General features: G+C 46.8%; 1 protein-coding gene across 1 annotated transcript in view; it reads left to right on the top strand.

The window, feature by feature from the left end:
• The window catches only part of LOC137533963 (complement C1r-B subcomponent-like), a 57640-nt gene extending 44294 nt beyond the window's left edge, over positions 1-13346 (top strand). The window contains exons 7-9 of the mRNA XM_068255292.1: positions 4313-4432; positions 6860-6934; positions 12469-13346. Of these exons, the coding sequence (XP_068111393.1) occupies positions 4313-4432; positions 6860-6934; positions 12469-13271 (998 nt within the window). The 3' untranslated portion in view covers positions 13272-13346. The remainder of the gene's footprint in view (positions 1-4312; positions 4433-6859; positions 6935-12468) is intronic.
• Positions 13347-20804: the final 7458 nt, after the last annotated feature.

The raw sequence follows: 20804 nt of genomic DNA, 5'->3' as shown, positions 1-20804 counted from the left end.
CTGTCTCACCAAGAAGGGGGCAGATACCACCCACTGGTCTCCTGAGGCTTTACAGGCTTTTGCCACCCTGAAGGGCCTATTCTGTTCAGCACCCATCCTCAGACATGTGGATGCCTCTTTCCCGTTCATTGTAGAGGTGGATGCCTCGGAGGTTGGGGTGGGGGCTGTGCTGTCTCAGCGGTCAGGCTTGCAGGGTAGATTGCACCCGTGTGCGTATTTCTCTCGCAGGTTCTCCCCTGCAGAGAGGAATTACGATATTGGCAACAGGGAGCTTTTGGCCATCAAGTTGGCTTTCGAGGAATGGCGACATTGGTTAGAAGGAGCTGAGCATACCATCACGGTTTACACCGATCACAAAAACCTAGAGTATATCGAGGGGGCTAAGAGGTTGAGCCCGCGCCAGGCTCGGTGGTCGCTGTTCTTCTCCAGGTTTAGTTTCATTGTTACGTACACTCCAGGTAGCAAAAATGTTAAGGCGGATGCGTTATCCAGGTGTTTCGAGTCAGAGGCAGCACAGCCCTCCGTTCCAGAGACCATTGTTCCCCAGAGGTTGATACTGGCAGCAACTGGAACTTGGGAGGACTGGAAGGAGACTTTGACTCCCTTTCAGCAGGACATCCCGGAAGGGAAGCCCGCAGGGGTTTTGTTTATTCCTCTGCCATTTCGTCTCCAGGTACTGGAGATGTTCCATGCACATAAGAATGCTGGCCATCCAGGGGCATCTAGAACACAGGATCTGGTGGCCAGATGCGCCTGGTGGCCGTCACTGGCAGCAGATTGCAAGGAATATGTGAAGGAGTGTACGATATGTGCCAGGAGCAAACCCTCCCGGCTGGCACCTGTCGGTACCTTACAGCCTTTGCCCACCCCGAGTGAGCCGTGGACCCACCTGTCCATGGATTTTGTGGGTGAGCTTCCCAGATCTGAAGGCATGACAGTCATTTGGGTCATAATTGACCGCTTTAGCAAGATGGCCCACTTTGTGCCATTGAAGGGACTCCCCTCGGCTCAGGAAGTGGCCGAGTTATTTATTACACATGTATTCCGATTGCACGGCATTCCTGAAGACATAGTTTCAGATAGGGGAGTGCAATTTGTTTCCCGATTTTGGAAGGCTTTTTGCCAACTCATGGGCATAAAGCTATCATTCTCGTCTGGTTATCATCCTCAGACAAATGGCCAGACTGAGAGGATAAACCAGTCCTTAGAGCAGTTTTTGAGGTGTTATGTTGCAGAGGCGCAAGACGATTGGGTCAGATTCTTGCCCTTTTCGGAGTTTGCTCAGAATAATTTAAAAAATTCGTCCTCCGGATTTTCCCCCTTTCAGGTAGTGACAGGGAGATCACCCAAATTTTCCCCATTGCCTGTAGTCTCCACTCCGTTCCCAGCCCTGGAGCTCTGGCAAAGGTCATTTAGGAACCTTTGGGGGACGGTAAGAAGTAACCTGGAAAAAGCATTTCTGAGTCAGAAGGGTCAAGCTGACCAAAGACGTGACAGTTAATAATGGCGCACAGCGCCAGGGGAATACAAAGGGCGCCCCATAGACTTACATTATATAACGCTATTTAGCGTTATAAGTGTTAAAAAATGGCGCAGGTAGTTTTCCTTACACTTATAACGCTAAATAGCGTTATAAGTGTTCAAAAATGCAGCGGGGGTCGGGGGAGGAGAGAGTCAGCGGGACACTGGAGGGCATAGGCAGCGGGGAGGATGTGTGCAGAAGCATACGTTACCTTGTCCCGGGCCGCCGATCGCTCCTTCCCTCCGCTCCTTCACTTCTTTCATTCGTTTACTGTAGTCCTGCAGCCGGCCAATCACCATGTGGCTTCAGTCTCCGCATGCTGATTGGCCGGCTGCGGGACTACAGCAAACGAATGGAAGGAGCAGAGGGAAGGAGCGATCGCTGGCCCAGGATAAGGTAACGTATGCTTCTGCATACATCTGCTGCCTATACCCTCTAGTCTCCCGCTGCCTCTCTCCTCTAGTCTCCCGCTGCCTCTCTCCCCCAGCCCCCGCTGCCTATGCTAGCCCGCATGTTTATCATGGCGCACCGCTCTGCAATCATTAATGTAGCATAAAACGAAATTTACCGTTTTATTGTATTTACATTAAAACGGTAAATATCGTTTTATGATACATTTATCGGCAGAACGGTGCGCCATTTTTCTCCCTGCGCCATTTTCAGATGTACCCGACAAAAGACGCTCAGTGGAGTGGAGGTTCAGACCAGGAGACTTGGTCTGGGTATCCACACGTCACTTGACCCTGAGACAACCTTCTGATAAACTTGGTCCCAGGTTTGTGGGTCCATTCCCGGTTGTCAGGAAAATTAATGATGTTACATATACCGTTGACCTTCCCACCAGCATGCGGGGAGTAAGGTCTTTCCATGTATCCCTTCTTAAACCAGCAGTCCAGGTGGGTCCCACTCCTCCTCCTCCTGTATTGGTAGATGCCCAACCCGAATATGAGATGGAGAAGATTATTGATTCACGTACTGTACAAAACTCGGTACAGTATCTCGTTCATTGGAAAGGGTACGGCATTGAAGAGAGGCAATGGGTACCAGGGAGGCGTATGCATGCGGATGAGTTAAGGAGGGAGTTTCATGCCTTACACCCCGAGAAGCCTGGTAGGAGTTGTCCGGAGTCCACTCCTCGGGGGGGGGGGGTACTGTGATGAAACGCGGAAAAGCCGCTGTCTCTCAAGGTGAGGCGGCTGTTTCCGCGTCCAGCATGGCGTCACAACGCGGAAAAAACGCCGCATGCCGCTCAGGCAGAGCAGCGGAATCCGCATTGGGAACGGCGGAATCCGCATTGGAGGCGGCTCCCGCACTCAGTTCACCGGATACATTGCAAAACAGTACTGGTGTGGCTGGGACTGATAGTCCACCAAGATTCAGACTTACATGCGCGCGAGCACAGAGGCAGAGTTTAAATAGCAGTTAGAAGGGTGTCGGCTGACCAGCTGGGTCAGCTGACAAATTCCACTGCTCCCATTGGACCAGCAATTAGGGAGGTCATGGAAAGGTCCTAGAGTATATATACTGCTGGTTGTTCACTTGCTCTTTGTCTGGCGTGCGATCACATATGTGGGAGCACCCAGATCCGTAGTCAGATCCGCAAGTGTGCCGGGACCAGCTGGAGCTGTAATCCTACACTTAGCTAGATTCTGTTGATAGCTAAAGTACTAGTTTGATTGTGATTATCTGTTATGACTTTTGCCTGCCTTGACTATCCTCCTGAACTCTGATCTGGCACCTCGATATTTCTGATACTCTGTTGCCGAACCCCGGCTCGTTCCTTGACTCTGCTTCTGCCTCCTGATTTTGTACCCCGATATTTCTGATACCCCGTTGCTGAACCCTGCCTGTACTTTGACTCCGCCTTTGCCTTCTGATCTTGTACTTTATCTGTCCGTGTGTGTACGACCTGGCTTGTCTGACCTCGAGAACCGACCTTACTGTTAGAGGCGGTTCCTCGCTCTGTTAGTGATCCTTCCTCCTGAAGGTTACTTTCAGTCTGTCCTTCCTACCGTCAGTCTGACTCCTCCCGTCTTGGAGAGCTCAGGTCTGCGGAAGGAATCTGTGCAGTACTCCTTGCTGCACTGAGGCCTAGTCCTCAAAGTGTTACTGTTACACCAAACACTACACTCTACTCAGGTGAACAGAGGTTAGCTAGTATATCGGATTATCAGTGATACTGCAGATCACGTATAATCTGGTATACATCTGTATTCCCAGTGATTCTGCAGATCACTGGTAATCAGATCCTCTCTGTGCTTCACCGATCGTTACAAGTACTTTTTGTTTTGAACATAAGATGAAAAATTATTTCCTAGGAGAACTTAGGAAAAAATGTAATTGAGTAAAGGCTTTAGTGTGACAATCCCTTATGCCGGGAATACACGGTACACGGCATTATCGAGCGGTTTGTACCGCTCGATTATGCTGCCGGATCGATTCCCACTCATCCCCACAGGCGATTCTCTTATCTTCTGCTCGTTTTCCTTATCTTCTTCCATTGTCCCGCCTGCGGTATCAAGCGCAGAATCGATCCGACGGGTGATCAGACATATTGGAAATTATCAATCAAGCCATCTAATGGCTTAATCTTTTTACAAGAGCAGTAGTTAAGAAAACTGTACAAGTGCTGTGTGAAGATTTAGTAGTATGAGGAGAAAGTATGGGGAGTTGTTTTTTTTTTCACTGCACAGCAAAACCCAACACAAATTGACGTTCCTCAACCTGCATGTTCCCATGGAAGTCTTAATATTAAATGTTCTCATGTTTGGTCTGTTTACTGCTCTCCAGATGTGGACTGCGGTGCTCCTCAGAGTATCTACAATGGTGAAGTGAGGTATCTGTCAACCAACCACACAGCAGAGGCCAGGTACAGCTGCAAGTCAGAGTATTACACACTGAGCGGGGAAGGTGAGTCCTGGAGCCATTCAAAAAATCCTTAACAATCTCTTAAAGTGAGCATAATATGGAGGCTGTCATTGCTCACCTCTTTTTTTAAATACCGTTTCTTGGCTGTTTTACTGATCCACAGCCTCTAACACTTTTTGAGTCACTGACCTGGAATTTATATCTAGATCAGGTGTTAAACACTCCACTGGCCACATTTTAGAAAGGATTAAAAAAAATGGCTACTACATTAATCAGAGATTTCACTTACTGTACCTTTATAAAAGGGAATAAAGACAACCTAAAGTGACATAGCAAAGAAATGAACAGCGCTACTTAAAAACAGATGAGTGCCTACCTGCAAAAGAGTGCACACCCCACTCATGGGATAAAATACACACTGAGCATACACATGACCTGTCTACCACTTGGAGGATGTTGGTTTCCTGTAACAGCTTGCATGCAACTTGTTAAGTACTCGTCCCTCCCACTGTCGAAGAAGTCTTTCCTCCATGGGAGGGGACCTAACACTAACTAAATCCTACCTATGCATATGCATAGCCTGGGCGCGCTACCAAGTAAAACCTAAAGTGACAACCTATGTTCCTGTCACTGCAAGAGTTTCTTATGGATGTTTTCTTTGGAGCAGTGCAACTTGGGTGGGAATCAGGAACTTTGGGCGCCTGGGGCTAATGGACTATTGCCCCTTAGGCATTAATGCAGAATATCGGCTATCGGGCGCCAAAGAAGAAATTAGAGTGCCTGATAAATAGTGGGCGCCGGTCCCGTCCAACTGAAATTTTTAGCTTTGAGAATTAGTGCTTCAATAAATATCGTTTTGAAATTTGTTTTGAGAATTATAATATCGTAAATTATCGTTTTGAACTTTATCGTCTTAGAAATCTACTGCTTTTTGTATTAACGTCATTTGCAGTGGAGAAAGGGGGTGGTTAAGGTTAGGCATCAGGAATGGGGGTGGTTAGGATTAGGCATCAGGAAGGGGGGTTTTAGGATTAAGCGTCAGGAAAAGGGGTTTTAGGGTTAAAGTGAATGGGAACCGTATTTAAAAAAAAATGAAGCAAATACTTACCTAAGGAGAGGGAAGGCTCTGGGTCGTATAGAGCCTTCCGTCTCCTCTCTCGGTGCTCTCTATCCTGTGCTGGCTCCCCCCCCCCCCCCCCGTTTCAATCCCCCGCCCAAAGGGTATTTGGAAGTCTTCGGGAGCCATGTCCTCCCGAAGACGTGTGGCTCCATACTGCACACACGTGAGCGTGCAAGAGAGCGTGCTTGCGCAGGTGCAGTACAGGGCCGCCCTTCTTCAGGAGCACTCGGGCTCCCTGAAGATTTCTGAAGCCTCCTTCTGCCGGATAAAGCAGTATTTGACTAATTTAGTCAAATACTGCTACCAGGCGAGCCAGCACTGGATTGAGGGGACCAGGAGAGGAGCCGGAAGGCTCTATAGGACCCAGAGCCTTCCCTCTCCTTGGGTAAGTATCTTTCTCATTTTTTTAAATGCGGTTCCCATTCACTTTAAGCGTCAGGAAGAGGGGATTTAGGGTTAGGCACCACCTGGGGTCTTAGGGTTAGGCACCACCAGGGGGGACCTAGGGTAGTTAGGGTAAGCATTGGTAGAGGGAGGGTTCTGTGTGAGAATAGGGTTAGGTTTAGTTGTACAAAATTATCGGTAATATTTACCAATGTTTTACTATGGTTTTTACAATTATAAATATATTTGGGTTTTCATTGTTATAGACAATATTTAGCGATTGTATCACCATTGATTTAATATATTTATTATACTATCTCTGAAAAAGATGAAGAAACTATAAAAATTTTGTTATAGACAATATCTTAAAATTTCGGCTGTAACCCGCGTCCTTTTTTCCTGACGCCTTTACTTGATGTATGCACTTGGGTGGTATGTGACTGTATGGTGGTGCCAAAAAAAAATCCAGTGTTTTGTGGAAGTCAGGAGGGAGCAGGTGGGGTCCACATTTAGCTCTTGCCCCTCTTCCTGCTGTAGGCCGCACAGCCATGATGAAACCACTATAGCTGTATATTCTCCATAATGCACAGACAGCTTCTTGAGGTCCATGGAGAGGAGTGATTTCTCCTACGTTTTGTTTATAATGGTTTTGGGTCTCCCTGAGCTGCTTGGGTATTCTGTTGTTCCTAGAAAGAGAAGAAGGTTTTCTGGAACATTTCAAGACTAGGGGCTTGATTTACTAAACCATAAGTCATACCACGGCCGTTTTCACGTGCATTTTCACGCGATCGCGAACTTGCTTTGCATGCGATAATTCGCAATTGCATGCGCAAATTCGTGATCGCGCGAAAATGGCCGTGATATGACTTGTCACAGTTTAGTGAATCAAGCCCTTAATGTGAAGTACTTAAAATAGGAGATCCGTTTGGTTTAGACTTTTGCCTTTGTGCTTTCCTTGTTTACAGAGACTTATAGCTGCTCTTTGGATGGACGATGGTTAAACCATAAAGGACAAAGTGAGCCTCCTACATGTAAACCAGGTGAATATGTTTGTTTTGTATCTATTGCCCAGAGCTGTTTGTTTTTTGGGGGGTTATTTATACAATCTTTGAGTCCAACCTAAATTTGTGAGGGCTGCCTGTATACAGTCATTGTGGGGTATCTGTATCAATGAGCACCATGAGTTACCTGCATCTCTCAGGGTAACTTATATCTCTGATGCCTGCCTATATCTCTGAAGGTGCCTGTATCTCTGAGGACGGCTTGTACCTTATAAGCAGTGGCGTCGCTAGGGGTTTTTATCTGGGGCACTGCTCCCGAACCTGTTACTACGGTGCCCCGCATATAATGTGGTCAGGTGCCCTGCCTCCCTCCGTAGTGTGCCGGCTCCCCGCTCCTGCCATTTTCAGACCTCTCAGATCGCGGCGACTGGGGAACGCACTTCAGGACGCACTTCAAATGTGGAAGTGACGTCACTTCCTGTATGCGCATCCTGCTCTGCTTTCCCCAGTCGCCGCGGTCTGAGGTCTGTATCGCTGCAACCAGCCCTCCCGTCTCCTGCCCAGCAAAGCGCCCAGCAAAGCCCCCCAGCTCAGCATAGCAAAGCCCCCCAGCCCAGCATAACAAAGCCCCCAGTGGAGCAAAAAACAAAGCCCCCCAGCCCAGCATAACAAAGCGCCCAGCATAGCAAAGCCCCCCAGCCCAGCATAAAAACGCCTCCAGCCCAGCATAACAAAGCGCCCAGCATAGCAAAGCCTCGCAGCCCAGCATAGCAAAGCGCCCAGCCCAGCATAACAAAGCGCCCAGCATAGCATAGCAAAGCGCCTAGCCCAGCATAACAAAGTGCCCAGCAAAACAAAGCAAAGCCCTCCAGCCCAGCATAACAAAGTGCCCAGGCAGCCCAGCATAACAAAGCCCCCAGCCCAGCATAACAAAGCCCCCAGGCCACAGCAAAGCCCCCAGGCCTCAGCAAAGCCCCAGGGCCCCAGACCAGCAAAGCCCCTGGGCCCCAGTAAAGCAAAGCTTCTGAGCCCCAGACCAGCAAAGCTCCCGAGCCCCAGACCAGCAAAGCGTACTCCCAAGCAAAGCCCCCAGCCCAGCAAAGAGCCCAAAAATGCCCCCAGCCCAGCAAAGTTTTCACCGCAGCAAAGCCCCCAGCAAATTTCCCAGCTCAGCAAAGCCTCCCAACAAATCACCTAGCAAAGGCCCAGGCCCAGGAAAGCCAGGCCAGCATAGCATAGCTAGCATAGCATAGCATCACCACCAGCCAGGCAGCCCAGCATCACCACCAACAAGCCCAGCATAACCGGCAGCCTTGTACAGCACACAGGCCAGCCAGCCGGCGACAAGACAGAAGCCAGGTGAGGGGCTTATTTATGTGAAATACTGCCCATTTAATATACTTGTTACACTGGGAATATTTAAATTGTTGCCATTTTTACACTGTTAATAGCAGATGCCTCAAGCCTGCTACAGTTGGTCATTGGGTGACTGGGGTTCAAATGCTGGAGAGGGGCGGAGCCACAAATAGCCAATCTGATTTGTTTAATTTTTATGGGGATATACAAATTATTGATGCCAAGGACTCCAAAGCTCACAAACTTGGTCATTGAGTGTTTGTGCGTTAGGGTTAGAAAAAGTGGGCGGAGCCAACACCAGCCAAATACATACCCGGGCAACGCCGGGTCATCAGTGGGTAGAGACAAATACAAATTTCACTGGGAAAATGTAAACTGCAGCCATTCTTAGACTGTTAATGGCAGGGTTTTAAAACTTGCTACACTTGGTCACTGGGTGACTGGGATTAATATTCAGAAAAGTGGGTGGAGCCTACAAAAGTGAATCAAACTTCACGTATTGCTTTTCAACGGGAATATTTAATTGCTAGCATTCTTGCACTGTTAATGGCACAGGCCTCAAACCTGGTACAGTTGGTCATTGGGTGACTGGGGTTCAAGCCACAAACAGCCAATCAGATTTTTTCATTTGAATGCAAATGATTGATGCCAAAGAAGGCAAAGCTCACAAACTTGGTCATTGAGTAATTGTGTGTTAGGGTTAGAACAACACCAGCCAAATACATACCCGGACAACGCCGGGCAATCAGCTAGTACAGAATATATATGCGGTTACAGTTCTTCTAGGCTTCATACAACGTATAGAATAGCAGTATATAGGCTATATATGGGGTCAGGGTACCTCCAGGATGCACACAATGGGCTCGATTCACAAAGCGGTGATAACTCAGTTATCACGCCTAAAAGACTTTAGGCGTGATGACCTTTTCACCACTGAGTTATCACCGCTTTTTCCTGCTCTTCGCGTGAGAGCGCGCGCAAAGTCCCATAGGGTTTAATGGGAGCTTCGCGCGAAGCGTCGGGTGTTGCGCGCGCACTTACACGCGTACGCGCGGTAACTTCGCGCGAGTTTCTTCTTATCACGCCTAAAGTGAGTATAGGCGTGATAAGGGGCTTTTCACTGGCGTGCAAACACTTTGCACCGCTTTGTGAATCAAGCCCAATGTATAGAATAGCAGTATATAGGCTATATATGGGTTCGGGGTACCTCCAGGCTGTATAGAATTGCAGTATATAGGCTATATACAAGGTTGGGGCACCTTCAGGCTGCACACAATGTATAGAATAGCAGCATAGGCTATATAGGCCAGACTGAATGTAACATATAGAATAGCAGTATATAGCGCATATTGGGCCTGATTCACAAAGCGGTGCTAACAGTTAGCACCCTGGTGAAAAGCCCTTTATCATGCCTAAACTCAGTTTAGGCATGATAAGTTTAGGTGTGATAAGTTTAGGCATGATAAGTTTAGGTGTGATAAGTTTAGGTGTGATAAGTTTAAGCACCAACTGCGTTAGCACCGCAGTGCACAGCTGATCAAAAGTTTTACGCTAGCAAAGACTGGTGCACTTCGTATAAAGTTTAATGGCGCTGCTTTGCGTGCGGGACTTTGCAAGCGATCTAAACTTATCTAAACTTAGCATGCCTAAACTTATCACACCTAAACTTATCATGCCTAAACTTATCACACCTAAACTGGCTTTTCACCAGCGTGGTGCAATGGTTATCATGCCTAAAGTCTCTAACTGGGTTAGCACAGCTTTGTGAATCGAGCCCATTGGCTGTATAGGTATATGAACTAAATATGGAGCCAGGGTGCCTCCACACAAATCATGATATATAGAATAGTAGTATATATGCTATGAGCGGAATATAGGCTGTATATGTGATATATGTGCTGTATGTGCAGTACATGGGCTGTATATGGAGTATATGAACTGAATATAGGCTGTATATGGAGAATATGAGGTATATAGGCTGAATATAGACTGTATATGGGATATATGAGGTATACAGGCTGTATATGGGATATATAGGCTGTATATGGAGTATATAAGCTGAATATAGGCTGTATATGGGATATATGGGCTGAATATAGGCTGTATATGAGGAATATAGACTGTACATGGGATATATGAGGTATACAGGCTGTATATGGGCTAAATATAGGCTGTATATGGAGTATATGGACTGTACGTGGGGTATATGAGGTATACGGGCTGTATATGGGTTGAATATAGCCTCTCCAACCGCTCCTTCACGACCTCCTTCAATGAGTCCTCGTCCACCCCTAACCTCCTCTTAGTGGGAGTCCCCCAAGGCTCGGTCCTTGGCCCCCTACTGTTCTCCCTATACACATCCTCCATTGGCAAGGTTATCTCCTCCATGGGTTTTACCTATCATCTGTATGCAGTTGACACCCAAATCTACCTCCACACCCCTGACATATCCACCACTACCATGGACAAGGGCACCTCCTGCCTATCTGCCATCTCCTCCTGGATGTCTGCTAGGTTCCTGAAACTAAATCTAGACAAAACGGAATTTATGATCTTCCCACCCCGGTCATCCCTGGACCTCCCAGATGTGCAGGTCACTGTTAACTACACTACCATTCGCCCTACCTCTCAAGCCCGTTGTCTGGGTGTCACCCTGGACTCCGCACTCTCCTTTACTCCCCACATTCAAAACCTCACAAAGTCCTGCAACTTCCACCTTCGTAACATCTGTAAGATTCGCCCTTTCCTGACCTCTGCCACCACCAAACTCCTCATCCATGCCCTCATAATTTCCCGCCTCGACTACTGAAATGCCCTTCTGTCTGGTGACCTGAATAGCCCCACTGCAGTTCATCATGAATGCGGCAGCCAGAATTATCCACTCCTCCTATCGCTCCACCAGGGCGGCTCCCCTCCGTGAATCCCTACACTGGCTTCCTATCCAGTCCAGAATCAGATTCAAGATATTGTGTCTGACCTACAAATCTGTCCACAAAACCTGTCCAACCTACATTTCCGATATTACTCAGAGGTACACACCAAGCTGCTCACTCCACTCCTCCAATTAACTTCACCTGACCATCCCCCGCATCACCCAGTCCCATGCATGCCTCCAGGACTTCTCAAGAGCCACTCCAACACTATGGAACTCCCTACCTCCACCCATTAGGGCAGCCCCCTCCTTCAACACCTTTTAGAAGGCCATCAAAACTCACCTTTTCACTATGGCCTACCACCCCTTACAATTGCTCTAAACCTACAGCTGAACTCTGGTCCCCTACCTCTCATGTCCCTATCTCTCCATCTAGATTGTAAGCCTTTGGGCAGGGTCCTCCTCCTTTTGTGTCCTACCTGATCATGCACCTCCATTACTGTAAACCCATGCTATGCATCTGAGTGAACCTAACTTTCCTAATCTCCATGCTCCCATCCAGTGACTGACTAAGCATTACCTTGTACTCATACTGTGCTGTGTGATCGGGTTTTCTTGTATTCCTGTATTGTCATATTGCTGTATGTCACCCCTAAATATTGTCTGTAACCTAAATTAATGTCCAGCGTTGCGTAATATGTTGGCGCTTTATAAATACAATAAATAATAATAATAATAATAATAATAATACACTACTGCTATGTTCACGTACATTGCACCCCACTTATGACCACGCCCACTTTCCCACAACATGACCATGCCCATTTAGGACTGCCTGTACTTGTGAGGGCTGCCCATCTCCTCCACTCACTTCCTGGTTTGCAGTGCAATGCTTGCAGCCAGCCAGTCACGTGGCTTCAGTCCCCGCATGGTGATTGGCTGGATGCAAGCAGTGCATGGCATTTGAAAACTAACCAGGGAGCGGAGGAGACGCATGCGCCAGGGGAGGTAATGTATAATAACGCCTCTGCTGCACTGCCTGCTCTGCATAATAAGGACTGTTACTGGCCCCCAGCTCCCTGCCAGACCCCTTCCCCCCGGGCCCTGGGGGGAGTGGGGGGGGGGGCAGTCCAGGATAGTTACGCCCCTACTTGTCATATCCAATATTTACATGTAACAATATTCATCTCTAACTTCATCATATAGAACCCTCGTGTGCACAAAGGCAGGCTAGAAGTCATGGCTCAGGATGAATCCCTTACATTAAATAGTTTACACAAATGGAATGTTTGAGAAAAACTTAGGTTGTTACAGAGTTTTCTAATATCTGTCTTCTTCTTTTCAGCCTGTGGCAGAACCACACTGCAGTCTACTTCCAGAATATTGGGCGGAGCTGATGCACGCGATGGAAACTTCCCATGGATGGTATTATTTCCCATAGAAAGCTTAGGACTAGGAGGTGGATCTCTCATAAGTGATCAGTGGGTCCTCACTGCTGCTCATGTAGTTCAAGACAACCCTGAGCCCAGAATGCGTGTTGGGAATGTGAAACCTCAGCATGCAAAGGATCTGGAAGGCAAAAGAGTTATTCTCCATCCAGACTGGGTTGTGGAAGATGCTGACCAGAGAAAGAACTTTGACAATGACATCGCTCTTGTCCAACTGAGCCATAGAGTTGAAATGGGTCCCTGTGTAAGTCTGGTGTGTCTTCCAGGAGAGGGAGAGGGCTTTTCTCCTGTGGTGGATAAACGTGGCTACATAGCTGGCTGGGGAAAGAAGAGTGATACACAAAAGAGGCTAAGATCACCCATTCTTCAGTATGCCCCCATTTTCGTACGTGAAACTGCTGAATGCAAGGCTTCAGAAAAGACTGACCAAGCCTTCACCGAGAACATGTTCTGTGCTGGTGGATTTGGCAAAGACAGCTGTGGTGGTGATGGCGGGGATCCGCTCATGTTTGAAGATCAATCAGATGAAGTAGAAGGAAAAAAATTATTTGTTGGTGGCATTGTCTCCTGGGGGTTGGGATGTGGCAAGTTTGGGATGTATACCAAAGTGCAGAACTACCTGGACTGGATCAGGGAGACGATACAGAAAGTAGAATTGGAAGAGGCTGGCCTAAACATTGAAACAGTGAAAATCTGTTAAGGTCAAAATCCATAAACAGGAAGTAGAATCCAAAACTAAAAATTTCCTGACAATAAAAACATATTTTCTACTGTGTGTGCTGTTGTACAGTACTAATAAAAACTAAGGAGTTTGTGCTTTTGCTGCGGTGCTGTTGTCCGCAGGTGTGTGTATGTAAGGGGGGAAGACACAGAATAGCAATATGGATCAGGATGATCTCAAGTGGGACTAAACAGACCACTGAGGCTGGTATTACACTTGAGATGTGCGTTTGTGCTGCGATTTCCCACCCCTGCCATATTGCACCCCAATGCACACAATCACAAACATATGACCCTGTGGCAGAGTCAGTTGCTTAGTTAAGGAGCTATGGGACCCGGTGCAATGTTTTACATTGGCCCCCCACAAGCACTCTATACATAACAATTGATACGGCGTACCAAAACCTGCCAAGGACAACCACAGTGTCAGAGGTGCAAGAAGGGGATGGGGAACAGCTTGTTAATCATTATCATTCAAAGCATTTATAGAAGTGATCATTATAAGCGCAGGACCAATAAAGAGCTAATACTGCGGTTGAGGAAAGGCGCAAGGGCCCCGGTGTGGTCGAGACTTCTGCAACCACTATTGCTACGCCACTCTGCAGAGTGCGCTGACAGGGTCATATGCATAGCACCCCCCCCTTTCTCAAGCACGCCCCTTGCCAGTGACGTACTCCCTGCTGGACAGGAATTATTTCTATATGATTCCCGGGGATCCCCGTCATATTCCCATTGTTCTACAAGAGCAGAGGAGCCAGGCACATAGCCTTTAAAAGACTTTAAAGCCTTCTTACCCATCCAGGCTTACGACACAGGCAGACATAGACAGGGCAATGGGGGTAAGGAAACAGCGCAGCTTTTTCAAATGTATATGTTGCCCATAGACTTACATTTCTTCCGCCGTGGTGGAAGTCTGTCGGTAATGCGCTGTTGCCACTGCGTCGGCCCAGTGGCATTTTGGGCGCTTCCGGCGCAACGTGATGCGTGAAGTGTGTTAGGCCCCACTGCCTTGCATTGCCATTGCGTTACCCTGCGGTAACACAGGGTAACGCAATGCAGGTTTTCAATTCAAGTGTAAAAGGGCCCTAAGCATAAATTGTGCAATTTATACTTACCATGTATTCACATTCTAGGATGGGTGTGTGTATATTTTTAGGAGTTTAGCTGGACAGAAGATATTACAGTCAGATATTAAAAATGATGATGTGTTGGGGAGTCCGCATTATACCTGATAATTATTATTATGCCCTTTGCACAGCATTTTGCAGTGTATATCAAACGGTTCACATCGCTAACTTTCCTTTTGTATCTTACAACTTGAGGTGAGAGATATATGGAGGCTGACATATTTATTTCCTTTTAAACAATGCACATTGCCTGGCTGCCCTGCTGATCCTCTGCCTCTTATACTTTTAGCCTTAGACCCTGAACCAGCGTGCAGGACTGAAGTCTGACTGGATTGGCTGCATGCTTATTTCAAGTGTGTGATTCAGACACTACTGCAGCCCAAGATCAGGAGGACAGACAGGCAACTGGTATTGTTTAAAAGGAACCCGAGGCGGCAAATTTTGCTAAAAAAGAACACACTACCTGATCCAAAGGGCTGGCCAGATCAGGTAGCTGCAATTCCCACTGCTATCCGCTACTCCTGTCTGTTGCGAGCAACAGCCAGGACAAAAGCACAATATAAATGTTATGTGTCTTGTGTTTGTCTTAGTTTTATTTTTGTGAGCACTGGGGTCATGACGCTGAAAGCTCTGTCTCACACAAAGTGGAGTGCAGGGAGGTGGAGAAGCGGCAAGGGGAGCGGCCGTACAGAGACAGAGTTGCCCAATGGCAGCGGGGGAAGCATTTCTGGAATACCCCCCAGTGGACGTTTAAAAGGGAGTGCTTCTCCTTCACAAAATGCCTCTACCCGCTCAAGATGTCTGCATGCTGACAATTTCAGGGAGGGAGGTGAGGGGCGGGGGCAAAGAGCAGCTTTTTAACTTTTTTAAAACTTTTAATGAATGATTGCAGTTTTTTTCTATTACAACAATCGTTATCTTTTAGAACGTGCATGTGTGGTATCGATGGGGGTGCATGCGCGGGAGCGCACACATGCACAAGTGTGGGGTCAGGGCCGGTGCTTCCATAGAGGCAAAGGGGGCAATTGCCTATAGGCCCCAGAGCCTGTGGGGGCCCCCAAGATGTGTGTCTCCTCCCCTCCAGCTATGGTGATCCCATACATGCCTGCTGGGAATGAGGAAGAGAGGCGCCGTGGGGAGAAGTCCGGAGTGTAGAGCATGGTGTTGCCTCCTGTATCCTGCCTGCATTAGGTAAGACCCCAAGGTGTGTCCCCTACCCTTCAGCTATGGTGACCCCATACATGCCTGCAGGGAATGAGGAAGAGAGGCGCTGTGGGGAGAAGTCAGGAGTGTACAGCATGGTGCTGCCTCCTGTGTCCTGCCTGGATTAGGTAAGACCCCCAATGTGTGTCCCCTCCCCTCCAGCTATGGTGACTCCATACATGCCTGCTGGGAATGAGGAAGAGAGGCGCCGTTTGGAGAAGTCCAGAGAATAGAGCGTGGTGCTGCCTCCTGTGTCCTGCCTGGGTTAGGTAAGACCTCAAAGTGTATAAATATGGATTTGATAGGGAAAAGAGGAGGGGAATAATGGGGTCCCAAACAATGTTTTTGGACACATATGATGGACCCCTAATGATTTGTGTGGCTGGGAGTGTGGTGGGATGGGTCCTGGGAATCGTCTCAGAGGCTGCAGAAAGGGAGGGTGCACTGCTAGCCCCCCTCCCCCCCTCCAAGTTACTTTTGTCCCAGGGCCCTATTGTTGCTAGAACTGGACCTGTGGCATCTTGTAATGCCAAAACTCATGTCTTGCAATTAACCACTTGCAATTCCAAGTGATTAATGTCCAGTTTTAGGGGAAGGCACCTAAGCTACCAGCATATTTTGGGGTTGTTAGAATGACGCATTAAACCCAGAGGAAATGCACATAAAAACAGGAAGAATATAGAACCACCAGTTTTGTGGTGGAGATTGGGACCTGGGACTCCAGTGCTACAAGACAAGATTGCTTATCAACAAGTAATCCAGCTAACCAATCTGCCACAAACTAGTTACTAGTTAATAATAGTTTTTCTGTATTAGTAGAGGAGCAACAAAAATGGGGGCGGTGGGACCAGGGACCAATCTAGACCAAGTTGCGCCTGGGGCAAGGTCAGGTTTTGGCGCCTAAAGGTCAGGTTTTGGCGCCTAAAGATCAGGTTTTGGCGCCTAAACTGCCATTCCCCATCCAAATGTTGCCGCCTTTTTAAGAATTCAACAAACTGCGCCTGGGGCAAGAGACCCGTCTGCCCCCCCACCTAGATCCGTCCCTGGGTGGGACAGCACATACAGTATGTATAAGAGAGGGGTGACAACGATTTCAGCATACCACACCACTGGAGCTGGAATGCTGGATATCCAATGTAGATCAAGCACCAGCGTTGTAGTATCAAAAATTGCAAAAATGTATTGGTCACATAGAGTTAAAAGCAATAGCATAATGTTTTTTGACTCAATGTGACCAATACATTTTTGCAATTGTTGATACTACCATGGTGGTACCTAATCTACATTGGATACCCTATATTAGAAGAGGCTAATAATATTCACATGGTAGATGGTAATATATAACTTACTCAGTTTGTTGTCACATTCTCCGAGAATTTCCAGTAAACTGGGCGAGGATATTGGGTACACGCACTTAGTTTACATCAGTGTCTGTGGGATTACATGGTTGTTTGGGCACAAGCATTTGGGTGAAAGTGACGCTAGAGAAGATAAGAAGAGATTGCAAAAGGTGAGTATTGTTTAGGGTAAGGCGTGGAAAAGGACGGTTAGTTAGGGCACAGGATAGAGGAAGGTTATCTGTATTAGAGTTGGGAGATTAGGGTTAGGCATCAGTAAAGGGTTATGTCAGGAAGGGGGTGTAAGGCCTGGGACCCACTTTCAATTGCAAATTCCTATTGCAATCACTCAGCAAATGAACTGCTTTACTTCCAGGCAGAGTCTAATGTTCCCTCAAGTTGACTCTATTATCTTTGGATCTGTCAGTCTTTAGTTTACAAAAGGCTTTATTGAAAGAAAATTCAAACACGGAAAGTATACATTCCATATAAAAGTACACAATCTGAAAAATATAAATCTCCACAGTGGAGAATGTGATAATAGCTACATTCAGGACATATTCAAGCTGTCAAATGCAGAATGATACAAATCAGACATAGAACTTACTTAGAACTAAAACAGAACAACCAAAAGAACATCCTTTCAGGAAAAAATAAGAAAGAAATATCATAATTACACACCCATAAGTCAGGAAACCTCAAACACTAAGGGGGAGAAACAGATGATTAATAGGTTAACCACTAAGCCCAGTTGCATTGAAACTTTTCCGTAGTGGTAGAAATGGCGTGTGCTAGTTTATCAGTTTTCATCAAGATATTTAAACATTGTTCAATTTGGGCATGGGGAAGAGTAGGAGACTTCTAGTTATAAGCAATCACCCATTGCGTAGCCAGGAGACAAGCATGATAGAACCTCTTGAAGGTTTTGGGGACACCAGGGACATGGGCGTATATCAAAAATTGAGCAGGGGTGCAGGAAATACTGACCGAGGTGACAGCATGGAACAATGTGTACATCCTACCCTATAAGGCTTGAGTCTCCACATAGTCCCCAAAAATATGCATGAGACTTCCAGTTCCACCACAACCACGAAAACATGACGAGTGAGAGTGAAAAATCCTGTGCAACCTCAAGGGAGCGTGTTAAGAGTTTAATTGCAGTTTCCGGCATGGGGAGGGTGAGACCTTGAAAATAGATTCAAACATAGCAGACCATTGTTTATTAGTAAATGCTGCACCAACATCCGATTCCCAATCTAAAACAGATTTTGGCTTAGAAGGGGACAATGCCACCATCATGTCCTCATAGAGGAGAGAAATAGTGCCCTTACCACCCAGCCCATCACCAAACAGCCAGTCAAAAATAGAGGGGGAGTTCACCAAGTTCTGCCAAGGCTCGAAGGGCACAGGAAATGTGTAATTTGGAGGTATCTAAAACGTTCAGATTCCAGGATGTTTTTTAATAAATTTAAGATGTTCAAATGGTATGAAAACATCACTAATCAAGAACTTTTTTGCAGAATGAAAGCCATTTGCAGCCTACCACGAAAAATTATTGGGATCAGAAAAAGCTGGAGGGAAATCAGAATTTCCAATCAGTGGAATTATTATGGAGATCGAAAGGCATAATGGAACTACCTGATTAAGAGTAGAGAGGGGCCTACCCAAGGTCATCTTAGAAGATAAAAGTTCCTGAATATTATAAGGGTTGACTCTCTATTAACGTCAACCCATAAAGGGTAGAATACCATCTGACCATCGGTGCAAACTGACAGGAGAGGTAATAGTGCCAGAGATCCGGGAGGCCAAGACCTTCCAGGTGCCTGGGTCGTGGCAGGGAACTACGAGCTATCCTAGGAGGGCGTCTATTTCAGATGAATTGAAGGATCTGACTCTGTAGGGAATTTAGTAGAGACCTAGAGACAAAAACAGGAATAGTCCTAAATACATACAAGAGCCTTGGCAGAAGGGTCATATTATAGGCAGCCATCCTGCCCAACCAACTGATTTTGTAGGAATTCCAATCGCTCAAAGTGATGAGAAGAGAGGCAAATAACCCAGGGAAATTTAAGTTTAAACCAAGAGTCATATGTGGAAGATAGGTTACGGTAATTCCCAAATAAGGAATATAATCAAGAGACCAGTCAAAAGGGAAATTTGTTTGATAAACTGTATAAACCTGAGGGGAGAAATTGACAGGCATTGCTTTAGACTTAAAGAGAGTTTGAAGCATTTTAAAATACCTGTTTTTATGGTGCAGGCCGCTTCAGCATTATAATCCAAACTATTTTGCCGCATCCCTGGGGCAGAACGATGTCTTCATACCCTCCAAATCCCTGGGCAAAATTCTACGACTTTCCATGTCGTAGATTTTGCTGCCCGGGGAGGCAGAGCTTTTCGATGTAGCTCTGCCTCCAGTCCAATCAATCTCCGCCGATCTCCTCCTCTCCCCACCCCCTCTCAGTGAAAGAAGACTGAAAGGGGCAGGGAGAGGTGGAGATTGACAGAAGCAGTCGCAGAGCTACTGCGCAAAGCTCTGCCTCTACCAGGAACGTGCCCTTAAATTTTCCATGGGGATTTCAGGGTGATTAAGACCTCGTTCTGCTGCGGGAATGCGGCAAATCAGTTTGGATTATAATGCTGAAACGACCTGCACCATAAAAACAGGTATTTTAAAATGCTTCAGACTCTATTTAAGAGTATTAACTCGAAGCCCTAAGAACTTGGCAAAGCATGCTAAAGTGTTTAAAAATTAGGCATTGAGGTGAGTGACTGGGTGATAAACATAAGGGCATCATCAGCATACATTATTGTTTTATCAACATTAGTGCCCTTTTTCATAGCCCTTAAATATCAGGGTTAATTTTAATAGCACAAGCAAGAGGGTCTATCATCAGTGAGAAAATAAAAGGGAAAGGGGACTCCCCTTGGGAGTGCCCTTGTGCATAGTGATAGGGGAAATGTTAACTCAGGGATTCTAATAACAGTCCCAGGAGCATTATAAAGAGCCCAAATTACCACTAAAAATGAAGTCGGAACACCAGCATGACACAGTGTTCACTGTTGCATCCATATAGGGCCATAAAACAAAATCGAAAGCTTTGACCAGGTCGAGACTCAAAAGGACCAAGTGCTGCTCACCATGAAGTCAGGCATCTTGGAGAATATTAATTGCTAAACGAGTATTGTCAGTGGGTTGCCAATGCCTACCTACCTAGGATGAAGCCCGTCTGTGCGGGAGAGACTAATAAAGGGACAACTTTATTCAACCTAGAGGCCAAAATATTTGCAAGGAGTTTTATGCCATTATTAAGAATCGATATCGGCCTAAAATTAGTAGGCTGAGAGTGTTCAGATTTCGGTTTAGGTATAAGAGACATAGTACCCCTAAGCATATCAGCGGGAATATGACCTTCCTTCATAATATAATTAAATAGATCTTTCAAACGGGGAAGTAAAATGTGACTGAAAGTCTTGTAGTACAAGGCTGTATAGCCATCAGGGCCAGGGGCTTTTGAAGTCTTCAAAGATTGAATGGCTAAACAAATCTTCTATAGATTAGATAGGTATATACCTGGATCCTGCACAGAGCTTCTATCTTCAGCGTCTGTGATGACACGCAGTTACGTCATCATAGGGGGCGTTGTTACCATAGCGACAGACGCTGGGACAGGAAGTAGATAGAAGCTGTCAGGATCGAGGCAGGTAAGTGGAAACTTCTCTCTCCCCGCCGCTCCGCCTGGTGCCCGCATGCCCGCCACCCGGTGCCCATACGCCCGCCGCCTCGCCTGTATGCTGGCGGTGCCCCTGCCCCGATGCAAGTTTTACATCAGGGCCCCCCTCAAG

Source organism: Hyperolius riggenbachi, chromosome 10 (assembly GCF_040937935.1).
Source record: "Hyperolius riggenbachi isolate aHypRig1 chromosome 10, aHypRig1.pri, whole genome shotgun sequence".
NCBI lineage: Eukaryota > Metazoa > Chordata > Amphibia > Anura > Hyperoliidae > Hyperolius > Hyperolius riggenbachi.
The sequence above is the reverse complement of the archived record's forward strand: the minus strand, read 5'-3'. Positions and strand labels throughout refer to the sequence as shown.